This window comes from Alexandromys fortis, unplaced genomic scaffold (genome assembly GCF_014885135.2).
Source record: "Alexandromys fortis isolate MF-2015 unplaced genomic scaffold, M_Fortis_MF-2015_v1.1 scaffold_157, whole genome shotgun sequence".
Classification (NCBI taxonomy): Eukaryota; Metazoa; Chordata; class Mammalia; order Rodentia; family Cricetidae; genus Alexandromys; species Alexandromys fortis.
Window position 1 is genome coordinate 3,666,492 of NW_026068041.1, and position 22,260 is coordinate 3,688,751.

Here is a 22,260-nt window from a genome sequence, read left to right on the forward strand (position 1 = left end):
CCAAGGTATGCTCCTGTGAAAAGTGTGACCCAGTTTTGCAATCTGCAGAGGCAGCTTGGGGAGCAGTTGTAAATCTCTGTCAGGCAGGTGTTACCTGCATGCATCCCAGCTTTCAAAAACAGAGCCCCTTCCATTCATCACGCCGCACAAAGTACAGACATCCCCTTCTAGGAATTTTCAGCTCAGGTGCAAAGCCAGGCCCCAGCATGGACACCAGCAATTTGCAGATCACTTTCAGCCACCGAGGAACCAGGGGGAGCCAATGAACCTGAACGTCTGCTCCCCTGCCACACCTGGATGCGCTCTATGTCAGACACAGAGTGGAAGGCATGGATGGCATGCCACAGCTGGGCCTGAGTCCTCACAGCACAGCTGTGCAGGGAGTAGTGCTAACTCACAAACAATTTGCTCCACCTCCATTCCCCTGCCCAAACCAGGCACAAAGCTTTACCTCAAGGAAAGTAATTTTAGAAATAAAAACTCTTTATGTCCAGTGAGAGAGGGTAGAGGAAGAGAAGTAACATCTAACAAAGGACTACTCTGTGCCAGAGGCCACACACACGACACTGCTAGAAGCCTTTATTATATATGAATTTGTGTATGTAGCTGTGTGCATTCTTCTGTATGTACTGTGTATATATGCACATACATGACAAGAACTGCGCACAATGATCCCATTGCTATACATGGGTATAGTTCCTAACCTGTGTGCACACATATGCCCACAAGACACAAAGAAGATACACACAAATACATAAATGAATTCATCTAATACATAACGAGTGTAATGTGTCAACCACCATAGAGGACACTGCCATCTCTTCTAGTCCTTACCATAACACCACAGATGGGTTACCAGAGGGTAACTCAGTTTTCTATGGCATTAAAAAATGTATTTAATAGTCTAATGGACTTATGGACACGTGGAAATATTTAATTCACTACAGAGGGTCTTAAATTATCATATGCACAAGACGACCTATACCCTACCAGGTCAACTTGAAAGAGAGATACAAGTGATATGCTTTAAAAGAAGAAAAGGAACGATGCTAAAATGTTCACATGGCAATGGGCCATTCATTTATGAGTTTTACATTATTTGCAAAGAAAAGGAGGGGCTGGAGAGATGGCTCCATGGTTAAGTGTGTTAATCATTCTTCCAGAGGACCCAAATGTGGATCCCAGTACCCACAGCAGGCATCTCATAACCACCTGTAAGCCCAGTTCCAGGGGGATCTGATGCCTTTGGTCTCCTAGTGTACCAATCCTCACTTGCATATACCACCACACAGACACACATGCATAATTAAAAAAATTAATTTTAAAAAAGAAAAGAAACATCACTTACATAGAACAACGGTGCACCACCCCACACATGCTATGGGGGTGTGAAATCAGTCTTTGTCTCCCTTCTTTCCCTGTACCTCTGTCTTGCCACGTTACCATTTCCCATCTTTCACAGCAAACCCTAGAGACATGTCACTTCCCCTTACTAAGTGGACACGTTTGACTCTTGAGGAACCAGCTGTGCTACCTTTAGACAGGTCCCCTGCCAGGACTGTGACCTCTACCTTGGTACCTAGAGGCTGCCAGCCCAACCTGCCCACCCAAGGCAAAGGTTTCCGTCACCTTTACTATGCAGGAAGTCAAGGGCAGTGGCAACGTCCCGCACCACTCTGCTGGCTTCTAGCTCATTGAAGTGCTTCCGCTTCTGGATGTGCGCCAGGATGGAGCCTGGCGGGGAGCAGAGGGACAAGAAAAATGGCTTTGTAGGCTGTGGTAAGCATCACTTCTTACAGCACAAGGTTGGGGTGGGGACATGGGGCTTATTCATTGCTGAATGTCTAGCACCAGCTGTGGTGCTGGCACGGCGGGACTTGCATAATTTTGCTGAACCAGATCACCCCTATGAGGAGTTCTGATGCAGAAAAGAATTATATACAAGGGAAAACGATACTAAAGCTACTGGGGTTGATCTGGCTTCTGAAACCAAAAGGAGCTAAAAGTGAACACACATAGGGGTGCGGGGGCTTAGAGACATTTCTTCCTCTTCCTCTGAACTCAGATCCAGATGAGAACACAGGCCTTCCAGGGGAAATTCCCATGTTCATTGTGTAAGTAAAACCCTGGGGGGAGGGGATATGAGAAGACAGACTGCTTTTCCTCCTAAAATTCTCCTTTACATGTCATTGTTAATTTTGTTGGCAATGATTAACATTTATTAAGTATTTACTATGTGCCAAGAACTGTTCAGTCCTCCTTAAACACACTATCTCAACACAAATGCACAAAATGGACAGAACAGCTATTCCCATTTTATGAATGGGCGATTTCATATCAAAAATGGTCAAGCAATATGCCTAAGCTCCTGCTGAATAAGTCTCTGGTTTCTAAATTGATTTAAACAGCAAGGCAGAGAATACGGTTCTGCATACTTCTCAGCACAGTCAGTTGTCTTACTAACACCCACAGCCAGCACTCATGGACCCCTCTGTGCCTCTCAGCACAGGGCTCAGTGTTTCACAAGTACTGTCTCATCCAGTCTTCAGCAGCGCTATGAGGTAGGTGCTACCAACAGCTCTGTTGTACAGATGAGAATGCCCTTTGGAAAAGGCTGATGTTTCCAAGGTCATGGTGGCTGAGAAGGGTGACTTAGGTTTAGCTTTGATAGTTTCTAAAAGCCCCTCCATGAGGCGTTCGACTGAGCTCTGCACAGTCCTGTAACTTCACCTTGTGATGTGTCCTAGGGCTGGGTGCGCAAAGGGGAGGGAATGTGTCATTGTTGCGTTCACTGTGTCAGAAGAGCCACTTAAATGTACATTCCAGTGACAGCAGTGTGGTGGCAGAGAGGTATCTTCCTTCCGCCTCAAGGGTGGCGTGTTCTTGTCCTCCTTGTATCCTGGGTCTGTGTTCCACACAATGGGGCCCTCTTCTCCTCTGTTACAATAGAAGCCAAAGCTTCCACTTCATAATTAATTTAGTTAAATAGTGAATGTGTCAAAACAGCGGATTGATAAATTGATCACTAACAGTATCTATATATGACTCCTATTATAATGAAAAGGCATTTATAGACTGCCCGCACAGGTGACATTCTAAGCTCTGCAAAATGCTAATTATCACCCTTCCCTGCGGCCTCCCTTCTCCCAAATCAAGGGCAGCTTTTAAGTCCTTCATCCTTTTTATTAGCTTGACTCATTTTAGAAGTCTCTGGGATTCATGATGGATGATCGCCACCCTGGGTCTTAATCCAAAGTCCAAACACATACTCAACGAGATATACCTCCTTGCAATTTCTCAAAGACCAAGTAAAACCGTGTGTCATCTTCAAAGAATTCAATCAGCTCCAAAATGTTCCTTAAACAGAGAAAAGGGGGGAGCATTATATGCTAATGTCCACTAATAAACATCCAGTACAGTGGCTGTAGTGGGCAGAAATCAACTCGGATCAGAATGCTTATTAAGGACTCATGTTTGAGGAGCAGACTCAGGTCACCTTATCTTTCCATAATGTTTAGTCTCTGGTGCTTTCGCCAAGTCTGTGCTGTCAAACCCCAACCCTAAAACCCACTAGGTAGAGTTATAAAAAGTCCTGGTCACATTAAACTGAATAAAATCTGCAGCCGACTGGAAGCAATTGCGGCTAATAACACTGAATAGTAGGTGTGTGTCCTGGAGGCAAGCAGCAAATAATTACTTGCCCTCCCTCTTGCCCATAAATCATGGGGCAGTATTTACATTGCCTGGAGAAAATGGAAACATCTGTCAAATAGACTTGGGGCCTAACGTGGGCACCGCTAGACCCTAACTGCTAAGCGCTGCTTAATGAAACCGCCCCGCTCCTGGCCACCGTAGCACTTGTGGCCTTCCCCGGTGAGCACTCTTTGTCTACCCGAGTACTGCACTGCTCTGCCAACAAGGTCGTCTTGTAGCTCAGCGGGGAAGTCACCAGCCTGGATATTGGAGGTGTTGGGGGCTTTTTTCTTTAGAAGAACGAAATAAACCTAGTCGAGTCTCTAATGCTGAACTAAGAAGCTGCAGGGCTGAAAATAAAAGTCTGTCCCTCGTAAAAAAATGCTGACCACTTGGGGAGATACCAGGCTTTTACTAGTGTGAAGGCGTCCAAATAAGATGGCCAAATGGCCTAATTTGAAAGAAGATTGTAGAGGCAGTGCCTGGAGTTAAATCAACAGCGGCCTCCATCGTCCGAGCTTAATAACAAAGCCATCAATACCAGGCCACTGGCTCCCTGCTGACCCTGCCGAGGAAGGGGGGGGGGCAAATCTTGGAGGTGACCCTGATTTAAAGCCACAGAGGGAGGACCACTCATTTGTAGCTGTGTAACATGGGCTAAAGGTTACTGTGGCCCGGTTATCAAGCAGAGTGCTGGTCCGACTTCAGCACTGTAAGGCAGCCACTGAGAAGAGGAAACAGCAGGGAACAGTCTTCAACACTGTGCCGGGGTTAAAGCAGCCCTAAAGATTGCTACCAGGTACTACTCTGCTGGGCCATCTTCCAAGGCACTGGAAGAAAATGAAACCCCACTTCTTCCTCAAATAGACACCGACTGGGGGCGCTCATCTTCCTACCCATGAACTGCTATCCCTTCTCTGCCCTGGATAGATAGAAGTTCCATGAGCTTGTGGAGACGCAGTGACGGTGATGTGGGAAGAGCTGGGGGTGGTGAGAAGGGATCCCTCCTGTGGCCAAGCATTCTCCAGAGAATCTGCCACCTACATAACACACTCACTTGTTTCCTTGACACTGATACAACGTCTCCACTTCACGGAATACTCGACTCCGACTGTGCCCTGCTTGCTTTTCAATGATCTGTGGGAAGAATGAAATGTGTCAAGTACACTACCTGACCTCAAGATCCCCAGCCAGAGCCCCTGGGAGGAGGCAAGGTCAGACACAGTCCAAATCTACTCTGCAGCAGGAGCTGGAACAGCCTTCAGTGGCATGGGAAGCAGGACAGCAGCCCGAGGGCTTCCATGTAGATCTTTCTGGCCATGTACACCATTGTGGCAGCTTACAGAGCTGCTGCTCTGGGGCAGGAGAGATGGTTCAGTAGTTAGGAGCACTGGCTACTCTCCTAGAGAACCCAGGTTCAATTCTCAGCTCCCACATGACAGCTCACAACTGTCTGTAACTCCAATTCCAGGGCATCTGATGTCCTCATACAGACAAGTAAGAATCAGTAAAATATGAATCTGCTAGCTCCTGGCTGCACATGAGGGCTGGAGCGATCAGTGAGACAGCACTTTCTACTGACTCTTAATCTCAAAGAGCAGGTATGACTGTGTTGAGATGGGGAAAGGGTAAGGATGAGGGAGGACAGGGTGGAGAGGAAGCAAAGACTCTACTCAGATGCCATACTGCAACTCCTACAGATAGAAGAAAATACTGCCTCTTCTGCTAACTTTCCTCTCTGGCAGGCTCTGTGTAAGTGATTCAGACATTCTCTGTTGGTCAGCCCTGACAACCATGCTAAAAAGATAAGGAAGGTGTCTATCTTCTGTCCTCCCAGTCCTCTCTCTAGCCCACTTGCGCCCAGCCTAGACAGAATCTTCAGCACCAAGGGCTTTGCTTCTCCTCCCATAGTGTGGGCAGCTCCTGCTGCCTGGCTGCATCTCCACTTGGAGCTTCTTGGCAAGTGTTGACTTGAGGAACACATGAACCCACTCAGTAGAGGTTTGTGTGGGGTCTAGCTGACTCTGAAAAGCCCCCTGGAACTATCCGGAGCCCTGAAGCATTGTAAACAGAGCCTGCAGGCAGAGCTAGTCCCCCTTCACAGCTCAGAAGGGAACATCCTGACCCTTCCTTCTAGCTGCTTGGTTCAACACTTCAAAAGATTCTACTTTGATGTAGCACAATAATGTGTATCCAACTGTAACTTGGGTTAGTCACACCTGTTAGGAACTCATTCTGGACCCATCTTTTGAACTATCAGCAAAGTGCAGTGCTGGGGAACAGAAACCATGTTACTCTGAGCTATTCAACTACATTCATCCATCAGGAATTGAAGCACAATTACTAAAAACTAAGAGAAATTGGAGTTCAACCCGAATATCCGAAAAGCAAAACAGCCAGCCATTGGCTCTTACCTCAAGCTTAGTTCAAAATGGCGATCCTGCCTCCAGGAATCTCAGAATGAGACAGTGTCTGAGAGCGGTCTCCTCCTATTTTATAATCCTCTTTAGGGCTGGTATTAAAGGCGTGCACCACTGGAATTAAAGGCATGCACCATCCGGTTTTTATGGCAAACTAGTGTGGCTACTGGGATTAGAGGTGTGTGTTACCACTGCCTGGTCTGTAAGGCTGACCAGTGGGGCTATTTTACTCTCTGATCTCCAGGCAAGTTTTATTTATTAAAATACAAATGAAATGCCACTACAAGGGATGGTCAAAATTAGAGACAACTCTCTAGCACGCAGGCTTTCCAGCAACAGCTGACTTCTCTCTGAGGAGGTAACCAATGAATGGACTCACCCCAGGGAGCAGAACATGGATAACTACTTTGAATTAGAGGCAGTGTGGATCAGAGTGTTGGGACATTTCATCCCAGTTCTGCAGTCACTGTGTGGATGCCTAAAGGAAAAGCAATAATAAGCCATGTCTTGGGAGTCATGCTGCGAGATCTGGCTTGTTTTAAATTACCTAAATTTTCCAGAGAAACACGAATCAGAGGGCCATGTTTTCCTCCTGTGACTCACTCTGGAAGAAACAGACCTGTTGTCCATCCATCTATCCATCTGTTCATCTATCCATCTGTCCATCCATCCATCCACCCACCCACCCACCCACCCATCAATCTATTTGTCCACCCACCCACTCATCCATTCATCTGTTTTTTTAGACAGAATCTCTCTATATAGCTCTGGATGACCTGGCATTTACTATGTAAATCAGGATGGAACTCAGGATGTTTTGCTTGCCTTGGCCTCCCAAGCACTGAGATTAAAGGTGTGTACCACTGCTGTGGGATAATGCTTTTGTACACTGTAAAGATTTGTCACTCATATTGATTTAATAAAACAATAATTGGCCAGTAGCCAGGCAGGAAGTATAGGTGGGGTGACTAGACTAGGAGAATTCTGGGAAAAGGAAAAGTAGAGAGTCAGTCACCAGCCAGACCCAGAGGAAGCAAAATGAGAATGCCACACTGAGAAAGTCATGTGGCTAAACATAGACAAGAATTATGGGTTAATTTAAGTTGTAAGAGCTAGTTAATAATAAGCCTGAGCTAATAGGTCAACAGTTTATAATTCATATAAGCCTCTGTGTGTTTCTTTGGGACTGAAAGGCTGCAGGACCGGGCAGGACAGAAACTTCTGTCTAAACGCCATAACACTGGGCTCCATTCAACTTAATATTTACATATGTGTGCCTATCTTTAATCATATTAAAAATTCTTTTTAATTTATAGCAATTTATTTACAAAGAGGAAAGGAAGTAGCTCTTTTGTTATATTTGGAGCAAAACCCCAGCCAGATGGCTAAGCAGAGACATTCTTCATAATCATAATCCACAGCTGGGATTGAGGAGAGCTGGTTGGAAGAGATGTTTCTTTGGATCCAGTTCAGCAGGATTGCCCCAAAGGAGGCAATGCTTAGACCGGATGGCTCAGCTGGCTGTTTTAAAATAAACCTAACTGATATGCCTCCCCAGCTTCTGTAAGCCTTTCCATGGAAAACTCAGTGGTCCTCAGTGTGCCTCAGAATCATGGGGACAATTTTGCAAAGATATAGCTCCAGGCTCTCTCCTACACCGAGAAACCTGTCTCTTTGTGCTGCTGGCTCACTGGTTGATGGCTGCCCACTGCAGTTGACATCTGCCCTCCATCAGGGTTTTCCAACCGTCCTGAGGATCACACCTGGATGGTGACATACATACACAGTTCTGGGCCAGGCCTAATTTCTAACGCATTTGGGCCAGATAATGGGCATTTCTCATACTCCAGGGGGCACTGGTGCTGCTGTCCCAGGGGCCCTACTTTGAGAACCTCAGCTCTGCCTCTATCCCTTCAGTAGCCAAAGGGTTTGAAAGTGAGACATGCCAGCGTCATGCAGCTAATTAAAGGAAACACTGAGGCGAAGTCCACATCTGCCCCAAAGCCGAGCGGTCAGTCACTTCAGGTCTTGGTCTTCACTGTCCTGATATTGGTCCTTGCTTGTACTTTGTGGTTTATCATAATCACTTCACCAGATTTTGAGGACAGGAACTGTCACTCTCATTTGCATAGAGAGACCAGGGCTTCACGGGTTCAGTGAGTTGCCAGAAGTCAAGTAAGTTTGTTAAAAATGACTCAGGTTGCCAGGTGGTGGTGGCACATACCTTTAATCCCAGCACCTGGGAGGCAGAGAAAGGTGGATCTCTGAGTTTGAGGCCAGCCTGGTCTATAGAGCTAACTCCAGGACAGGACCCAAAGCTACAGAGAAACCCTATCTCAAAAAAAAAAAAAAAAAAAAACCAAACCAAACAAAACAAACCCTCCCTCTCCCTCCCCTCCCCCCCCCAAAAAAAAACAAAAAAAGCAGATTCAGGTAGAGCGTCTACTTCCAAAGCTGACTTCGCTTATATCGCAGTAATCAGAAACAGTCTACTATGTGACAGACAAGGATGTAAGTACATTATATATATTAACTTATTTAATCCCCATAATCCCATGCAAGTTCTATAATTTACACCCATTTACAGAAGAGGAAACTGAAGGACAGAAGGCTGAGTAACTTGTTCAAGGTCACAAAGCAATTAAGTTGAATAGCCCAGATTTGAGTCCGGTGAATGCAGGTGTGGTCACCCTCTGTCCTGTTCTTTCTGAGCTACCATGCTGCATAATACACAATTTATTTGACGTGGGACAAGTTAGGAAAGGCAATGTGCAAAGTAGAGGTGGGGACTGTGTGGGATACTCACTTTGACAGCGTATTCTTTGCCAGTCTGTAGGCTCACGGCACCCTGGACTTTGGCATAGGCTCCCTCTCCCAGCAACTCAGAGGTCAGCTTGTACACATCTAGAGGGGAACAGGTGAGAGAATAGCCAGGTGAATCACCCCACTGCAAGCCACGGCGGGAAGAGCGACTGTCACTTGGCTTCTCTGGTCTGCTCATTCAGGCAGAAGAGGCCATGGTGCCTGCAGCCTCAGTGACAAGAACCTTCTAGCTCTCCCAGACAGCTCCCGACTCTCAGCAAGACTCAGCAGACACCTATGCCTCATTTTAGAGATGAGGTCAGAGGAGGGATTTCAATTCGGCACCTACTTTCTGGGCATCTGCTGTGTCAGGTAACATAATAGGGACAGAGTGAGGAAGAGAATCCAGTCCCTCCCCTCTAAGGGTTGGATCCAGTAGGGAAGACAAACATACACAGTAGCCCAGACCAGCCCAGACCCTGGTGAGTACCATGAAGGGGCAGCACAGCAAGAGCAAGGAGTTGGGGAGGAGCAAGAAGGGGAAGTGAATGGGGAAACCCACCGGGCAACCCAGGGATCCTCGAAGAAGGGCATCATTCGAATGAACAGCATTCATTCATTCATTCATTTACTTATTTGCTGAACACCTACTGTGTGGCCAGCTCTGAACCAGGCATGGGGACAATTATTTTATACACACAAAGTGGAGGTCACTAGAAGAGCCACAGAGGTTTCTGAAAGTCACCCACAGGAAATGAAGACACAGAGCAGGATGTAAAGAATGCCTTGAGGTTCCAGGTCAGAGTGGTCATGGCAGAGCAGTGACAGACCCTGGCTGGAAGAGTGTTCAGAACACCTGCCCAAGGCCACAAACACAATTCTCTGAGCCCCTCCCAAAGGAAGCTGTGGCTCTACCACAACCCTTGCTGGAACTGACCTCATCCTCCCTTGCTCCTTCCTCAGCCGTTTTCTTGAGGCGACCTAGTTTTTAAACCTACAGCCTGAGCAGAAGACTTGATCAACATCAGGAGATTTTATCACTCTTAGTCATGAGATGTCTGTTGTCTGTGCTTGCATGTGTGACAGGAAACCTTTCTGCGCTCAACAAACAAACAAAAGACCTGCTGATCTGTGACATCTTCTAAAGCCCCAGGGACTCTTCTCTCCCTTACTGCCCAGCACACGCGTGCGTGCGTACACACACACACACACACACACGTGTGTGTGTGCCAGATGTGGTGGTACATTCCTTTAATCCAAGTATTTGGGAGGCAAAGGCAGATAAATCTCTATGAGTTCAAGGCCAGCCTGGTCTACACAGTGAGTTCCAGGACAACCAGGGCTACATAGAGAGACTCTATCTCAGGAAAAAAGAAAAGAAAAGAAAAGAAAAACAATAAACCTCTATACTAAGTGCTCTCTTGGTTCCATTAGTCTATCCTTGCAGTTGTCCATAGGAATGGATGGCCCATGTTGACACTGTTGACTACTACCTGCAGGTCATTTAAAAGGCATGCTTCTCTCCCACAGCATCCTTCAGTACTGCCCTTTACACCAGGATGTTAGGTGATAGGAGTAAAGTATTCCTGATCATACAGTGTTTTCTATCAAAACATTCCACAAAACTATCAATTTCCTATGTGTGTGCTAGTTTAGGAAGAGGGCCCATGAGGGGAAGTTACTTCAAGTCTCACAGTGAAACCCACATAAAGGAGATATGCTATTCCTAAAAGAGGCTCCTGACCCTTCATCACTTAGTAGAAACACCCAGTGATTCACGTCTTCTCATTGAATGCCCAGATTAACCCTGGTGGCCCCCAGCCTAGTGCCTTAAGCCTGGTCATCCAAAATGTCTGTTGATGTAATGTGTGTCCCCTAGATGCAATGACTTCTCAAAAGGAGCCAAGCACATGCAGCACAAGTTGCTGCAGCCTCTGGGAGGCTAGTGCCCCACTTAGAGAAGACTGCACTGTCACTGTGGCTGTAGCCTCAATGTTCTTGCTTCCTCTTTTCTGGTTCTTCTACCCCCAGCCTTGCAGGAACCACCAGAAGGCAGCTCACATCTAAAGAGGGCTGGCACATGTGAGGCTCTTAGCTCTCAGATTGGCTTTTCTGCCACTGAGGTGATGCTCACGCCACTCAGAGGAGGCCAGTACCTCGCCTGAGAGATGACCTGGCTCTGAGGTGAGGTGCCCTGGAATCTGGTCCTGAGGATGTCACAGATGCCCCTCCTGCAGCCCAGACTCAGGCCCAGACCAACCTTCAAACTTTCCTGGCAGAGAGTCAGTGGCCCGGGTCTTGCGCTTCTTCTTCCTCCTCTTGTCACTATCCACGATGGGAAGGGGCTCACTGCTGCCCATATCTGGGAGACAAGAAGGAACATGAAGGAAATTACACTGTACTGATCAAGCAGTGAGATTACCCATAAGGAGAAAAGAAAGAGACCCAGGAGCTTTATACTGATGGTTTTAAATATCTGTGAGGGATATTGATTTGTTTTGACCCAGGAGGCAAAACTAAAGGCAAAACCATTATAGGAGATCATTAACTGTGGGAAGGGACTCAGACAGGCAGCTAGATTAGGAGAGGCCACCACAAGCCTGCATTTGCCAAGCTCATTAACACATGGATAAAGATCTGCCACCAGCTAAACCAGAGTTCTCAAACAGAACAAGCAATCTACAAGCAAAGCCCACTGTGATCATCAGAAAGGGAGGGTCCTTGGGGCTAGGAAGGGACAAGGAATAGAATCAGATGATAAAATCAGAAGCTGAGCGCTATTTCCATGGATATGCACTGGGGGCTGTGAAAGGCCTTCTACAGAGTCCGTTTTATCCTCAAAGACAACAAGAGGGGTGGGGGCTGTGCTCACCCCAGGAGCACAGATTGAATGCCACACCATCCTCTCTTTCCCTGGTCCTTCCTTGAAAGAGTGCAGAGAGGCGCGCAGCTGACAAGTCTAAGACAGGCTGCTGGATGAGGTCACTTATTGTAAAAACATCATTATCTCGCCCTGGCAGGCACCTGGCTCCCATGCTGGCAGACACAGACATGGGACATATTGGGCAGGAAGGGTCAGGACAGAATGAAGCAGTAGGAGACTGAGAGGGGAAAGAGAAAAAAAGGAACAATGAGCCAATTGTAGTTTTGTTTCTAGGCCACTCTAGTAAGGGCCTTCCCCTGCTAAAGATAAATTACTTATAGAACATGTCATGGCCCTGATCCAGAGTGGAGCCTTAATACTCTTTGCCTGCAGTTAGAAATAATAAGATTTCTCTGAAGTCTCTGGGTCTAAATCCCCACCAGGGTGATTAAACCTCTACATCCCTCTAAAATAGAGGCGCTGAGAGCTGATGGGCAGAGGATGTGAGACTTTCACACCAGACTTCAATAAACATAGGCTCTGAGGGTTGGCTTTTCTTGAGGAATTCAAAATGGAATCTGGCTCTTTGCTCACTAAGGGCAAGGTCCACTCCCTCCTCCAAGGATCTGATGGAAGATTGCATAGTGCCACTGCCCAAATGCATGCTGCTCAGAGAGGCAGGCACTTGACAGCTGTTAGCAGGAAGCATGCAGAGCGCCACGTTCGGTGCCACAATCCAGAAAGCACAGCTAAGCAGCGGAGCGTCTGACGGCTCTACTTAGAGGCATCCCTCCTTCCATTTTAGGGAGATAACAGCAAGTTTTCAATTACACTCCAGAATAGGGAAGAAAACACACACACACACACACACACACACACACGTACACGTACAGAGAGAGAGAGAGAGAGATAAAAAGAATCCACAGAGTATCTAAAAATATTACTCCTGCCGACAGCTTCAAACACAGGTTCTACCTGGGGACAACAACGTCCTATGGCTCTCAAAGGATTAAATACTGCTACTGAAGTAGCCACACGCATAAGGTAAATTACAAGGAAAAATGCCATCCAGATGCATTTACAGGAGGCTGTGAGAAATCCTTCAGAAACAAAGCACAAGGTCATTCATCTTTGAAGGTCTGGAGGAGCGGGGCAGGATGGGACACGACTGGACTATGTCCCCCCTGGTATGCGATCTAGGGTCAATGCTCGTCCCAACTATTTTCTCACCAGCACTGCAAACCCAGAGTGGAGCGAACAGATTGCGGTTTCAGCTCCTTCACCCTCCCCTGGCCACATCCCGATTAGTGGCCTGTGGACAAACCAAACGGCCAACAGGCAGGCAGTGTGGAGAACAGCAAGAGAGCTGGCGGCATTGTGACTCCCAGGGGACTCTCAGGCATACGTACAGCTCCGGATAGAAAACCCTGTTAGCAGCAATTTATACGTGCTCTTTACCACAGCAGGACTGTGGAGCCTCCAGCGGAAGGAACATACCCCTGGGCAGAGCCACACATTCAATATTAGATTTTATGGCCTCACACACATGGACAGAATACCTGGTCTATTCTGCATGGATCTCAGTGGAAGACGGTACTCCAGGAGGGGCAAATGGCTAAGGTTTTTCTTGCAAACAGAACTTGTTGAGGGAGAGTTGTTTTTTGAAACTAGGAAGGAAACATGCAGGAAAACAGAGAAATGGAAAGAAGCCTGTATAACTTACCCTGCTTTCGTAGCAAGAGGTACGGGGCGGGCGAGATTGCTAGGAATGAGGCGGGCACACTCCAGTTTTAGCAGGGAGTATGTCCCAGCCACTGGACAAATGCATCCTCAGGGAAGCCCCACAATCACGCTGTACCTTGACCTCCCCATTCCCCTGGTTGTAGGAATTCTTCCTGGCCATCAAAGCCGGCTCAAAATGTCCTTACCCCTTGCAGCTCCCCAGTAACTCCAGATGAGTTACAGTGTGTGCAATCAATCACTCTGGAAGTCAGGCATGAGACAAATGGGGCAGCACTGTGTAGAACTAGTGGCTGGTATGTCTGCCTCTGTCTTCAAGAGAAGCTCCACTAGGGCACTGATTTTCTCTGGCCTTGATCATTCCCTGGGTTCCTGTTGTCCTCTAAGCACCGCTGCCTCTTCTGTAAGTCACAGTAGCTTCGGCTGAGTACCGTCAATCACAAACTGCACTGAAACGGAAAGAGTATATGGCACATACAGTGCGTGGCACAAACTTCCCTTAGGTGCCGAGTGCACACTCTGAAAGAAGTGTGGGTATGCAAATGCCTTGCAGATGATGCAGGGAAAGGGAGCTCTGGGCTCTGAACCCCATCAACTCTATCACACCCCCTCTCCAAAAAGGTCTCAGATACAAAAGTTCTAGAAGCCTGGTCCTCTTTTAGATAGGTAATGTGAGAAGGATGCGAGCAAGCAGTTTTCCGTTTCCAGACAGACTGCAGTGGTCTGGAGGCTCCCAGCACTTTGATGGTCTCCAGCCCTCACGCTCACATCAGCAGTACTTGGGGACCCCGTCTGTGTATTCTGGTGGAGGCACACGTGGAATGAGGGGAGGCATACTGCAGATGGTCAGGAGAACAAAGGACCATCTGGTGCTGGTATTACCAGACAACCTCAAGTCAAGCAACTCTGCCTCTTAAAAACCTTAGTTCCTTCATCCTGAGAATAGGTCTAAAAACACACTTCCTCCGGCTGCCTGCTAGATTGTTATAAGATCTCAATGACACAGTTTAAACAAATGTGCTTTAAAAATGTATGTGTATAGCTATGTATGCACGCATACGAACACAGACAGAATGAGAAGTCTAGGCAAAAATGCAGGAACCTGTTAATATGACAATTTAAAGTGTGAAACTGTCCAGTCATGCTGAATAGTTTATATGCCCCCCCCAAAAAAAACCAGGGTTTCTCTGTAGCTTTGGAGCCTGTCCTGGAACTAGCTCTTATAGATCAGGCTAGCCTCAAACTCACAGAGATCTGCCTGCCTCTACCTCCCAAATGCTGTGATTAAAGACATGTGCTACCACTGCCTGGCATTTATATGCTTTTTAAAAAAATGTCCATACCATTTTTAATTTATAGACATGCTCTATGTGATGAGGTTGTTTTTATTTTCTTCTTCATTCTTTTCAGGAGTTTCTAAACTATACATGATTGAAATTTATCATTTTATCCCATTATTGTTTGAATCAAATTGTACTTTAAACAAAATAAGTGGGCTGGGGATGGTGCACGGAGCTCAGAGTTGGGGCTGCAAGGAAACTCAGTAGCAGAGCTTTTACTTAGATGTTCAAGGCCTTAATTTTTATCTTCAACACTGGGGAAGAAGAAAAAAAAAACCTTTTATTGAAAACACTTCGTAACTTAGAAGCTGATAACAGTTTTTCAAATGGTGTCTAGATTTCTCTGTATTAAAATCCAATGTTTAGCTGGGTGTGGAGGCAAAGGCCTTTAATCCTGGCACTCAGGAAGCAGATCTCAGTGAGTTCAAGGTCAGTCTGGTCTACAACTCAGAGTGGAGGCAGGGTGGCACAATGAGTCCCTGACTATACAATGGTGGAGAGTAACTGAGGACATTCAGTGCCAACCTCCTGCCTCCACACCTCTGTGCACAAATGTATATCTGCACTTACTTAGACACATATATACATCCACATGAACAGATTTCACTAGAAGTATAGCAGTAGAGGTTTTAAGGATACAGATCTAAGACTCAGTCTGGCACCTTTACTCTCGGAACAATTGAAAGAGGCTAAGGAGTCCTGGGGGCGGGGACACAACCTATAGCAACAACAGGTACTAGCAGGTGTTTTCCCCAGCAGACAACCTCAAGGTCTACTTTCCAGAGTAACTGTCACTTCTTGATAGAGCCTGATGAGCCAGCCCCACTGTCCCTCAGGTAACCAGACAGCACTTCGATGGAGTCTATACATAGATCGCCAGCTGTCATATCCATGTGTGACACCAGAGGGTCATCTGGTTCACTCGGCTCTGAAAACAATTCTTACTCCCTCCCCGCTGCAACTCTGGAGCTCTTTAAGGATCCCAGTGTGCCTGAGTACTTCCTTCATTTGAAGGCTTTCTAGGAAAGGAAGAATAGTGGAGAGCAGGTTGAAGGGCGTATCAGAGGCAAACCCAGCTGTATCCTCAGGGTCAGCTGAGGAGAATGGACAATGGGAGGAAACCCAGGGGCTGGGAGTAGCTTGGTAAGAGTGCTTGTCTACCGCGCTCAGGACCCCGGGTCCCAGCCTCATTAGCAACCATAACAAAACCATAGACAGAAAAGGAAATGGAGGAACTGAAGGAAGTTTGACACTTTAGGAAGGGGTTGAGTAAGCCATGTGAGACCAGGGAAGAGGGAACACAGGAGACTGGGGTCATCCGTGTCCCTGTAGACAAAAGTTATGGTGCACACTACCATAATATTTACAGTGCACACTCTCCTGTGGTCCTCACGTGCCAGGCAATGTCTGAAGCCCTTTACAGTTACATACTCTACAGACCCACTGATGCAAGCTTCACAACTCCGAAGCAAGCATAATTACTGCCCACATCTTACAAATGAAGAAACTGGTACAAATGGGTAAAAGTGCTATGTCATGATCATCTCATGAGTAAGTGGCCGTGCTAGAACTTAAGCCTGGACTCTGGCTCAAGAATTCTAACCGGTGACGATGCTGTTCTCAAGCATTAATGCTGGAAGGCAAAGGAGGCAGCTGGTGACAACCAGGCACCAATGCTATTGTTTCTAATCCTGGTGAGTGCTTCTTTACTGATGTACTGTGCTGGCTAATTTTATGCCAACTTGATACAAAGTATAGTCATCTGAAAGGAGGCAATCTCAACTGAGAAAATGCCTCCATAAGGTCAGGCTGTAGGGCATTTTCTTAATTAGTGTTTAATGGAGAAAGGGTGCAATCCATTGTAGGTGGAGCTACCCCTTGGCCTGTGGTCCCGGGTTCTATAAAAAAGCTGACTGAGCAAACCATGGAGAGCAAAAAAGTAAGCAGCACCCTCCATGGCCTCTGCATCAGCTCCTGCCCTGACTTCCTTCAGTGATGGACTGTGACCTGGAAGTGTGAGCTGAAATAAAGTCTTTCCTCCACAAACTGCTTCTGCTCATGGTATTTCATCACAGCAACAGAAAACTCTAGGACAAGTGCTCTGAGACTCTGACCTCTCAGCCGGTGTCCAGTCCCTCAGCTTACTGTTTCCACACGTTTCTTGCATGTGCTCTGATGTCAAAGAGGTTGGGCAGCTCTCATCCAGCTTCCCTAAGCACAAAGCCCTAATATTCACATCCTCACTACTGTATCAGTTAACTTTAATCTCCAGAAGTCTCTTCTCGCCCTGGAATATCTTCGTTTTTGTGTTTTGTCATCTTACAGAAGATGAGCTACAAACCAGTGTCTAAGCACTTTATTTATGGCAGTTCAGAATGAAGCAAGGTGGCAATCTTCTCCTGTCTGACTTAGGAGTTGGATGTGGTTTCTGATGACATCACTATTAAGATGAATCCCTGGTTATTGGGAATCCGCCACCACCGCTGTAATAAGCCAATCAAATCTAATTAATAAATCCAGGCTTATTCTGAGCAAAGCGAAGGTGGACCCAGGAGAAGTTGAGGAGACTACAATTGGAACCCATGAGGTGGGGGCTTTTAATGCCCTCTGGGAGTGGAGCCTCTGATGGGGCTTTATCGGGGGCAGAGTCTGGACTGAGGCTCCAGGGAAGGGGGTTGGGAGTGTAGCTTCCACCCGAACATTCCAGATTCTTTGGGGGGCTGGAGTGAAGTTTCCACCTGAACAATCACTAGGTATAAGGGCAAAGGAAAAGGCACATTTGAGCAGAAGCTGGTCAAATTTAACAGACAATAAATGTCAGGAGTCGTGTATGAAAGCCGCTCCGTCAGAGGACAGACAGCCTGTGAGAGTCCACAGAACTGGAGGGTTTTCATTTCAGGACCTCTGTGGTGGCTTGAAGGAAGTGGCCCTCAAATGGAGTGGCACTGTTAGGAGGTGTGGCCTTGATGGAGGAAGTGTGTCACGTGTGGGAGTGGGCTCTAGCTAGGCCCAGTGTAGCATTCACTTCTGCTGTCTTCGGATCAAGATGTAGAAAGAACTCTCACCTCCTCCAGCACCGTGTCTGCCTGAACATCGCCATGTCCTGCCAGGATGATAATGGACTGAACCTCTGAAACTAAGCTACCCCAATTAAATGCTTTCCTTTATAAGTGTTGGGGGTTGGAGAGATGGCTCAGAGGTTAAGAGCACTAGCTGCCCTTCCAGAGGTCTTGAGTTCAATTCCCAGCAACCACATGGTGGCTCACAACAAACCATCCATAATGAGATCTGGAGTCCTCTTCTGGCATGAAGGCAGAACACTGCGTATGTAATAAATAAATAAACATTACAAAAAGAGTTTCCATGGTCATAGTTGTCTCTTCACAGCAATAGAAACCCTAATTAAGTCAATCTCCATGTGTAGAAAGGCCGGGCCATGTGGTTCAACACAGTTGCAGTGAAAATGGCATCAAGGAGATAGATACTCTGCAGACTGGGATGCTCAGATGCCCAGAGGCAAACACCCAGACTCATCTTCTCCCTCTGCTGGGATCACAGGGAGCCTTCATAGCCACATCGAAATTCCTGGTGGAAGGAATGACATCAGAAGGACATGGAAGCAGGAACAGGAAGTGTGTGTTTACAGATGAAACAAAGCTGGAGCAAAGGGCAGGGCTTCGGTAGGAAGCACAATACAAAGGCTGAGAAAAGCAAGCTAAGCCACCTGAGCTCGTTAACACAGTTCACAAGGCCCTTTAGCATTGGTCCCTGGCCTCTTCCTACCCTTAATAACCATCAACTATTCTTCCACAGAAAAATGACGACAGTTGCTTTTTGCTTAGCTTACAATTCAAACAGTGCTCACGAGTGCCACTCCTCGGTATGTTACCATTGTGCTTTGCTGCACGAAAGAAGTGCTTTGTAAGTGCATCTTCCACACATACGGAATATTAGAGGTGGTCCTCAGGTGAGGTGAGGCTCAGTAAAACTAGCATCCTCTGCTGCTTCAGCAAGGATGTTCTTAAGTGAAAACGGCTGATAAGTAGATGGCAGGAGGAACAACATGGCTAAGAGCACAGCTCCGTGCCGCCGCCTTGACTTCTGCTACGGCCATCAGCGGCTTCCTCCCTGCCGCTGTCCAACAATACATAATACCCAGTCACTACTACTGTGACAACTGTTGCTCCTGCAGGTCCCCTGAAAGGGTTTCTGTGTGGCACACTTGTGAGCCTCTGTTCTGGGCAATGAGAGAGAGTCAGGAGCACTGTGGCCTTCAAGCTGGCTGTGACAGACAGTAACCAGCAGCTGCCTAGAGACAGGAGAGACGGATACCGCTGCACCAGGCCAGACAGAGGTGGGGAAGCCTACACTAGGGGCAAGAGCAGCAGGCAGGAAGGGAGAGCTTGTTATAGAGCAAGGGAGGCAGCCACAGAGGCAGACGACTGGAGACAGCAGAAGAGTCAGTGTCCTTAAGTTACGACCATCCTTGAAATGGAGGGGAATGTTTGATTCTTCCCTAACCCCATGGCTTTAGCATGGAATCAGCCACAGAGTGGGGCCTCACTGTAGGTGTACGAAAATATGTTTTTCAATGGAAAACAACCATAAGAACAACAATGTCTTCAGAGAAGCGGAGAACTTGGGGGGCAGTTATGGAAGTGGGGAGCAGGGTAAGATGGCAGAGCCACCAGGAAGCTTCAGCTGAAGACAGGTGATACATAGCACTTGAGTACTATGAAAAAGCACAGGCCAGGCTAAAACAATCTTACTCAACCCTCATGTGCCCCAAATCAGTCACTGAGGTTTGACTGATAACCTGCCACTCATGATGAGGCCTCCGACTTGAGCAAAACACGGAACATGTCCCAGCCTCAGTATCTGTGCCATGTGTGAGATATAAAACAGACAGAATTTTCAACAGTTCCTCAGGAAGAACAAGACTCCACGGGCACAAGAACTTCGCTTTTTATATGTCTGCTGTACTTGGTTCATCTTGTTACGATGCAGTAGATTTACTTTTATAGCTAAAAGGAAATAAATATGTTTTATTTACTGTTCTATTTTCCTTCTGTCCCTCTGCCATTTTGCTCCAGAAGAAATGTGATCCTGTTTACTAGGTAACTGTCACAGGAAGTTACTGGGACCTGCGACAGCTAAGCCAAGCTGTCCAAGCAAATACTGAAAACCATCAACTGCTTAGATGATCTAGAACTCGCTCCTTTCTCTGGACAGAGACGAGAAGCTCAATTCAAAGTAATGTGAAAGGGGAAGTGGGGTGGGCAGGATGGCTCGGTGAACAAAGGGACCCGTCTCCACGCCTGAGGACTCGCACGGCAGAAAAGAACTGACCTCCACACACAACAGCATGGCCTATCCCCAATGAACACAAAATAAGCGGTATGATGTGGCTTTAGGAAAAAGGGAGGAAGTGAACAGCTCACCCAATCTGACCCACAAAGTTCTTCGACTCAGCAGTGAGGCTCGTGAAGTCCTGGAAGAATCCCCAAGGTGGCTGTCTTCCAGACACAGGGAGCTATCCACTGGCCTCTGCCCAGTCAATGACCTTCAGTTTGCCACCTGCCTCTGCTTCATTGCATCCAGCATGGAAATCTTCAAGGAGCAAAAGGAGAGAGGGTGTGAGACTGGTGGCTTCGTCAAGAGGACCAGCAGCGACACTGATCAACCCAAGTGTTCCTGCTCTGTGAGCTCCATTAGGAGGCGGACGTGTACATAGGAGTCACAGATGTCCCCGGGCTTTAAAACCCATGGCTAACTGAAAATACTTACGCTAAGCACTAGAAGGTTTGTCAGGAGTCTGAATAAAGAAATTCCAGATTTGCTCCCGTGTGGATTCCAGGCACTAAAAGCCATGACTCACCAGGGTGACATAGCTGGACCCCTCTCTTGGTTCCTACTCTCCCATAGAGGGTTCGAGTTGGCACTTCGCAGTTGTTTGCTATGAGAGGCTCACGCGCTCGCTCTGGCTCCTAACAGCCAGGCCCAAGTCTCTCACAGTGCCAGATAAAGCAGACCCTGAGAGCAGTAGGTGGCGAGAACGGAGATCGTTTTGTGCCCAAAACCATCGCTGCTGATTCCCAATGTGACGACTGCATTTTCTGTAGGCCCAGTGCTATTTTTAACCCCCTGGCTTTAGTTATCATGTGTCAAAGTTGCTCAACTTTTTCTCAGTGAAACATGCGTGCACTTCCCCTTTTCCCTGGGGAAAAGCACTGAAAATGTGCTTCAGTCTCGATTCTGGGCTTCCGTGCCAAGATTTCTAAGGTTTCTAACTGGAAGCTGGATGCATTTCAGCATTGCCTCAAATCACATTTTCCAAGTTGGACGTGTCCGAGCCCCTCCCATGGCTTCCTTCCTTCCGATTTCTCTTCTGCTCTATCCGATTACATCATCCTGCCAGCCATCTAGACACAGAACCACTAACTCACTTCTCCCCCACCTAAGTTCCACAGGCTCATGGTCCAGGTCTTCCCCTCAGCCTTGTCTATAGCTCTTTGCAAAGGAGTTCCCAATTATCATTCAAGGCTCATAGCAAATCACCGAGAGGATCCTATCAACTTCAGAAGCAGTCTGGACTTCCTTTTCTATTCTCTCCAGCATCTCATCTAGCTCACAGCATTCCATTACAACACAAAATATGAACCATGACTCTCCCACCAAGCTACAAGCTCCTCAAAGGCAAGATGTAGATATTTTCAGTTAGATATTTCTGGCATTTAATACAGCATCTGGCACAAAAGGGCTCCAGGGAATCTGAATGAACTACTTCATCCACAAAGTATCCTGTTCATTGCTTATGAGAGACTTCAGCACATTGGACAGTCCTATCTATTGTGCTTTTGTTCCCAAAGGCTTAATGAAACTATTTCCAGAACCCAAGAAAGCTTGGCTGATATGCTTTCCTGTTCCCACCACTGCCCTTCCAGGGTGGGAATATCTTCCAGCCTTGAATATCTATGAGCTTTAACTTGACGCTAGCAAGTATTTTTCTGTAAGGGACCAGAGAGTAAATAGTTCACACTTGGCGAGCCACACGGTTGCTGCTTCAGCTGTTCAGTTCAGCCTTTGTAAAGAAGAGCGCAGCCACAGATTGTATGTAAATGAATGATTATGACATATATCAACCAAACTTTAATTATGGAAACCACAGTTTGAATTTCACATACATTTCATGTCTCACAAAACGTTTACCCCCTCTTGATTCTCCCTCTCCAAACACTTAAAGCTGTAAGAAAGCATTCTTAGCCTGCAGTCTTTACAACAACAGGTGGCACACCAGGTTTGCCAGCAACTAGTCTATTGTAAAAACAAAACAAAACAAAACAAAAATAAACCATCAAAAAAAAAAAAACACAAAGAAACAAAAAACAAGATCCAGAATTCT

General features: G+C 46.9%; 1 protein-coding gene across 8 annotated transcripts in view; it reads right to left on the reverse strand.

The window, feature by feature from the left end:
• Mknk1 (MAPK interacting serine/threonine kinase 1) overlaps positions 1-22,260 on the reverse strand; it is a 39,289-nt gene that overhangs the window by 10,590 nt on the left and 6,439 nt on the right. For 5 of the 8 annotated variants that reach the window (XM_050165628.1, XM_050165627.1, XM_050165622.1 and 2 more), the window contains exons 2-7: positions 20,300-20,468; positions 11,176-11,277; positions 8,920-9,017; positions 4,751-4,830; positions 3,284-3,357; positions 1,630-1,734 (exon numbers count right to left, since the gene is read on the reverse strand). In XM_050165628.1, coding sequence (XP_050021585.1) covers positions 1,630-1,734; positions 3,284-3,357; positions 4,751-4,830; positions 8,920-9,017; positions 11,176-11,275 — 457 coding nt within the window. In that variant the 5' untranslated portion in view covers positions 11,276-11,277; positions 20,300-20,468. Of the gene's footprint in view, positions 1-1,629; positions 1,735-3,283; positions 3,358-4,750; positions 4,831-8,919; positions 9,018-11,175; positions 11,278-13,706; positions 13,968-20,299; positions 20,469-22,260 lie in introns of all 8 variants that reach the window. The other 3 variants (XM_050165625.1, XM_050165623.1, XM_050165626.1) reach the window with 3 other exon arrangements.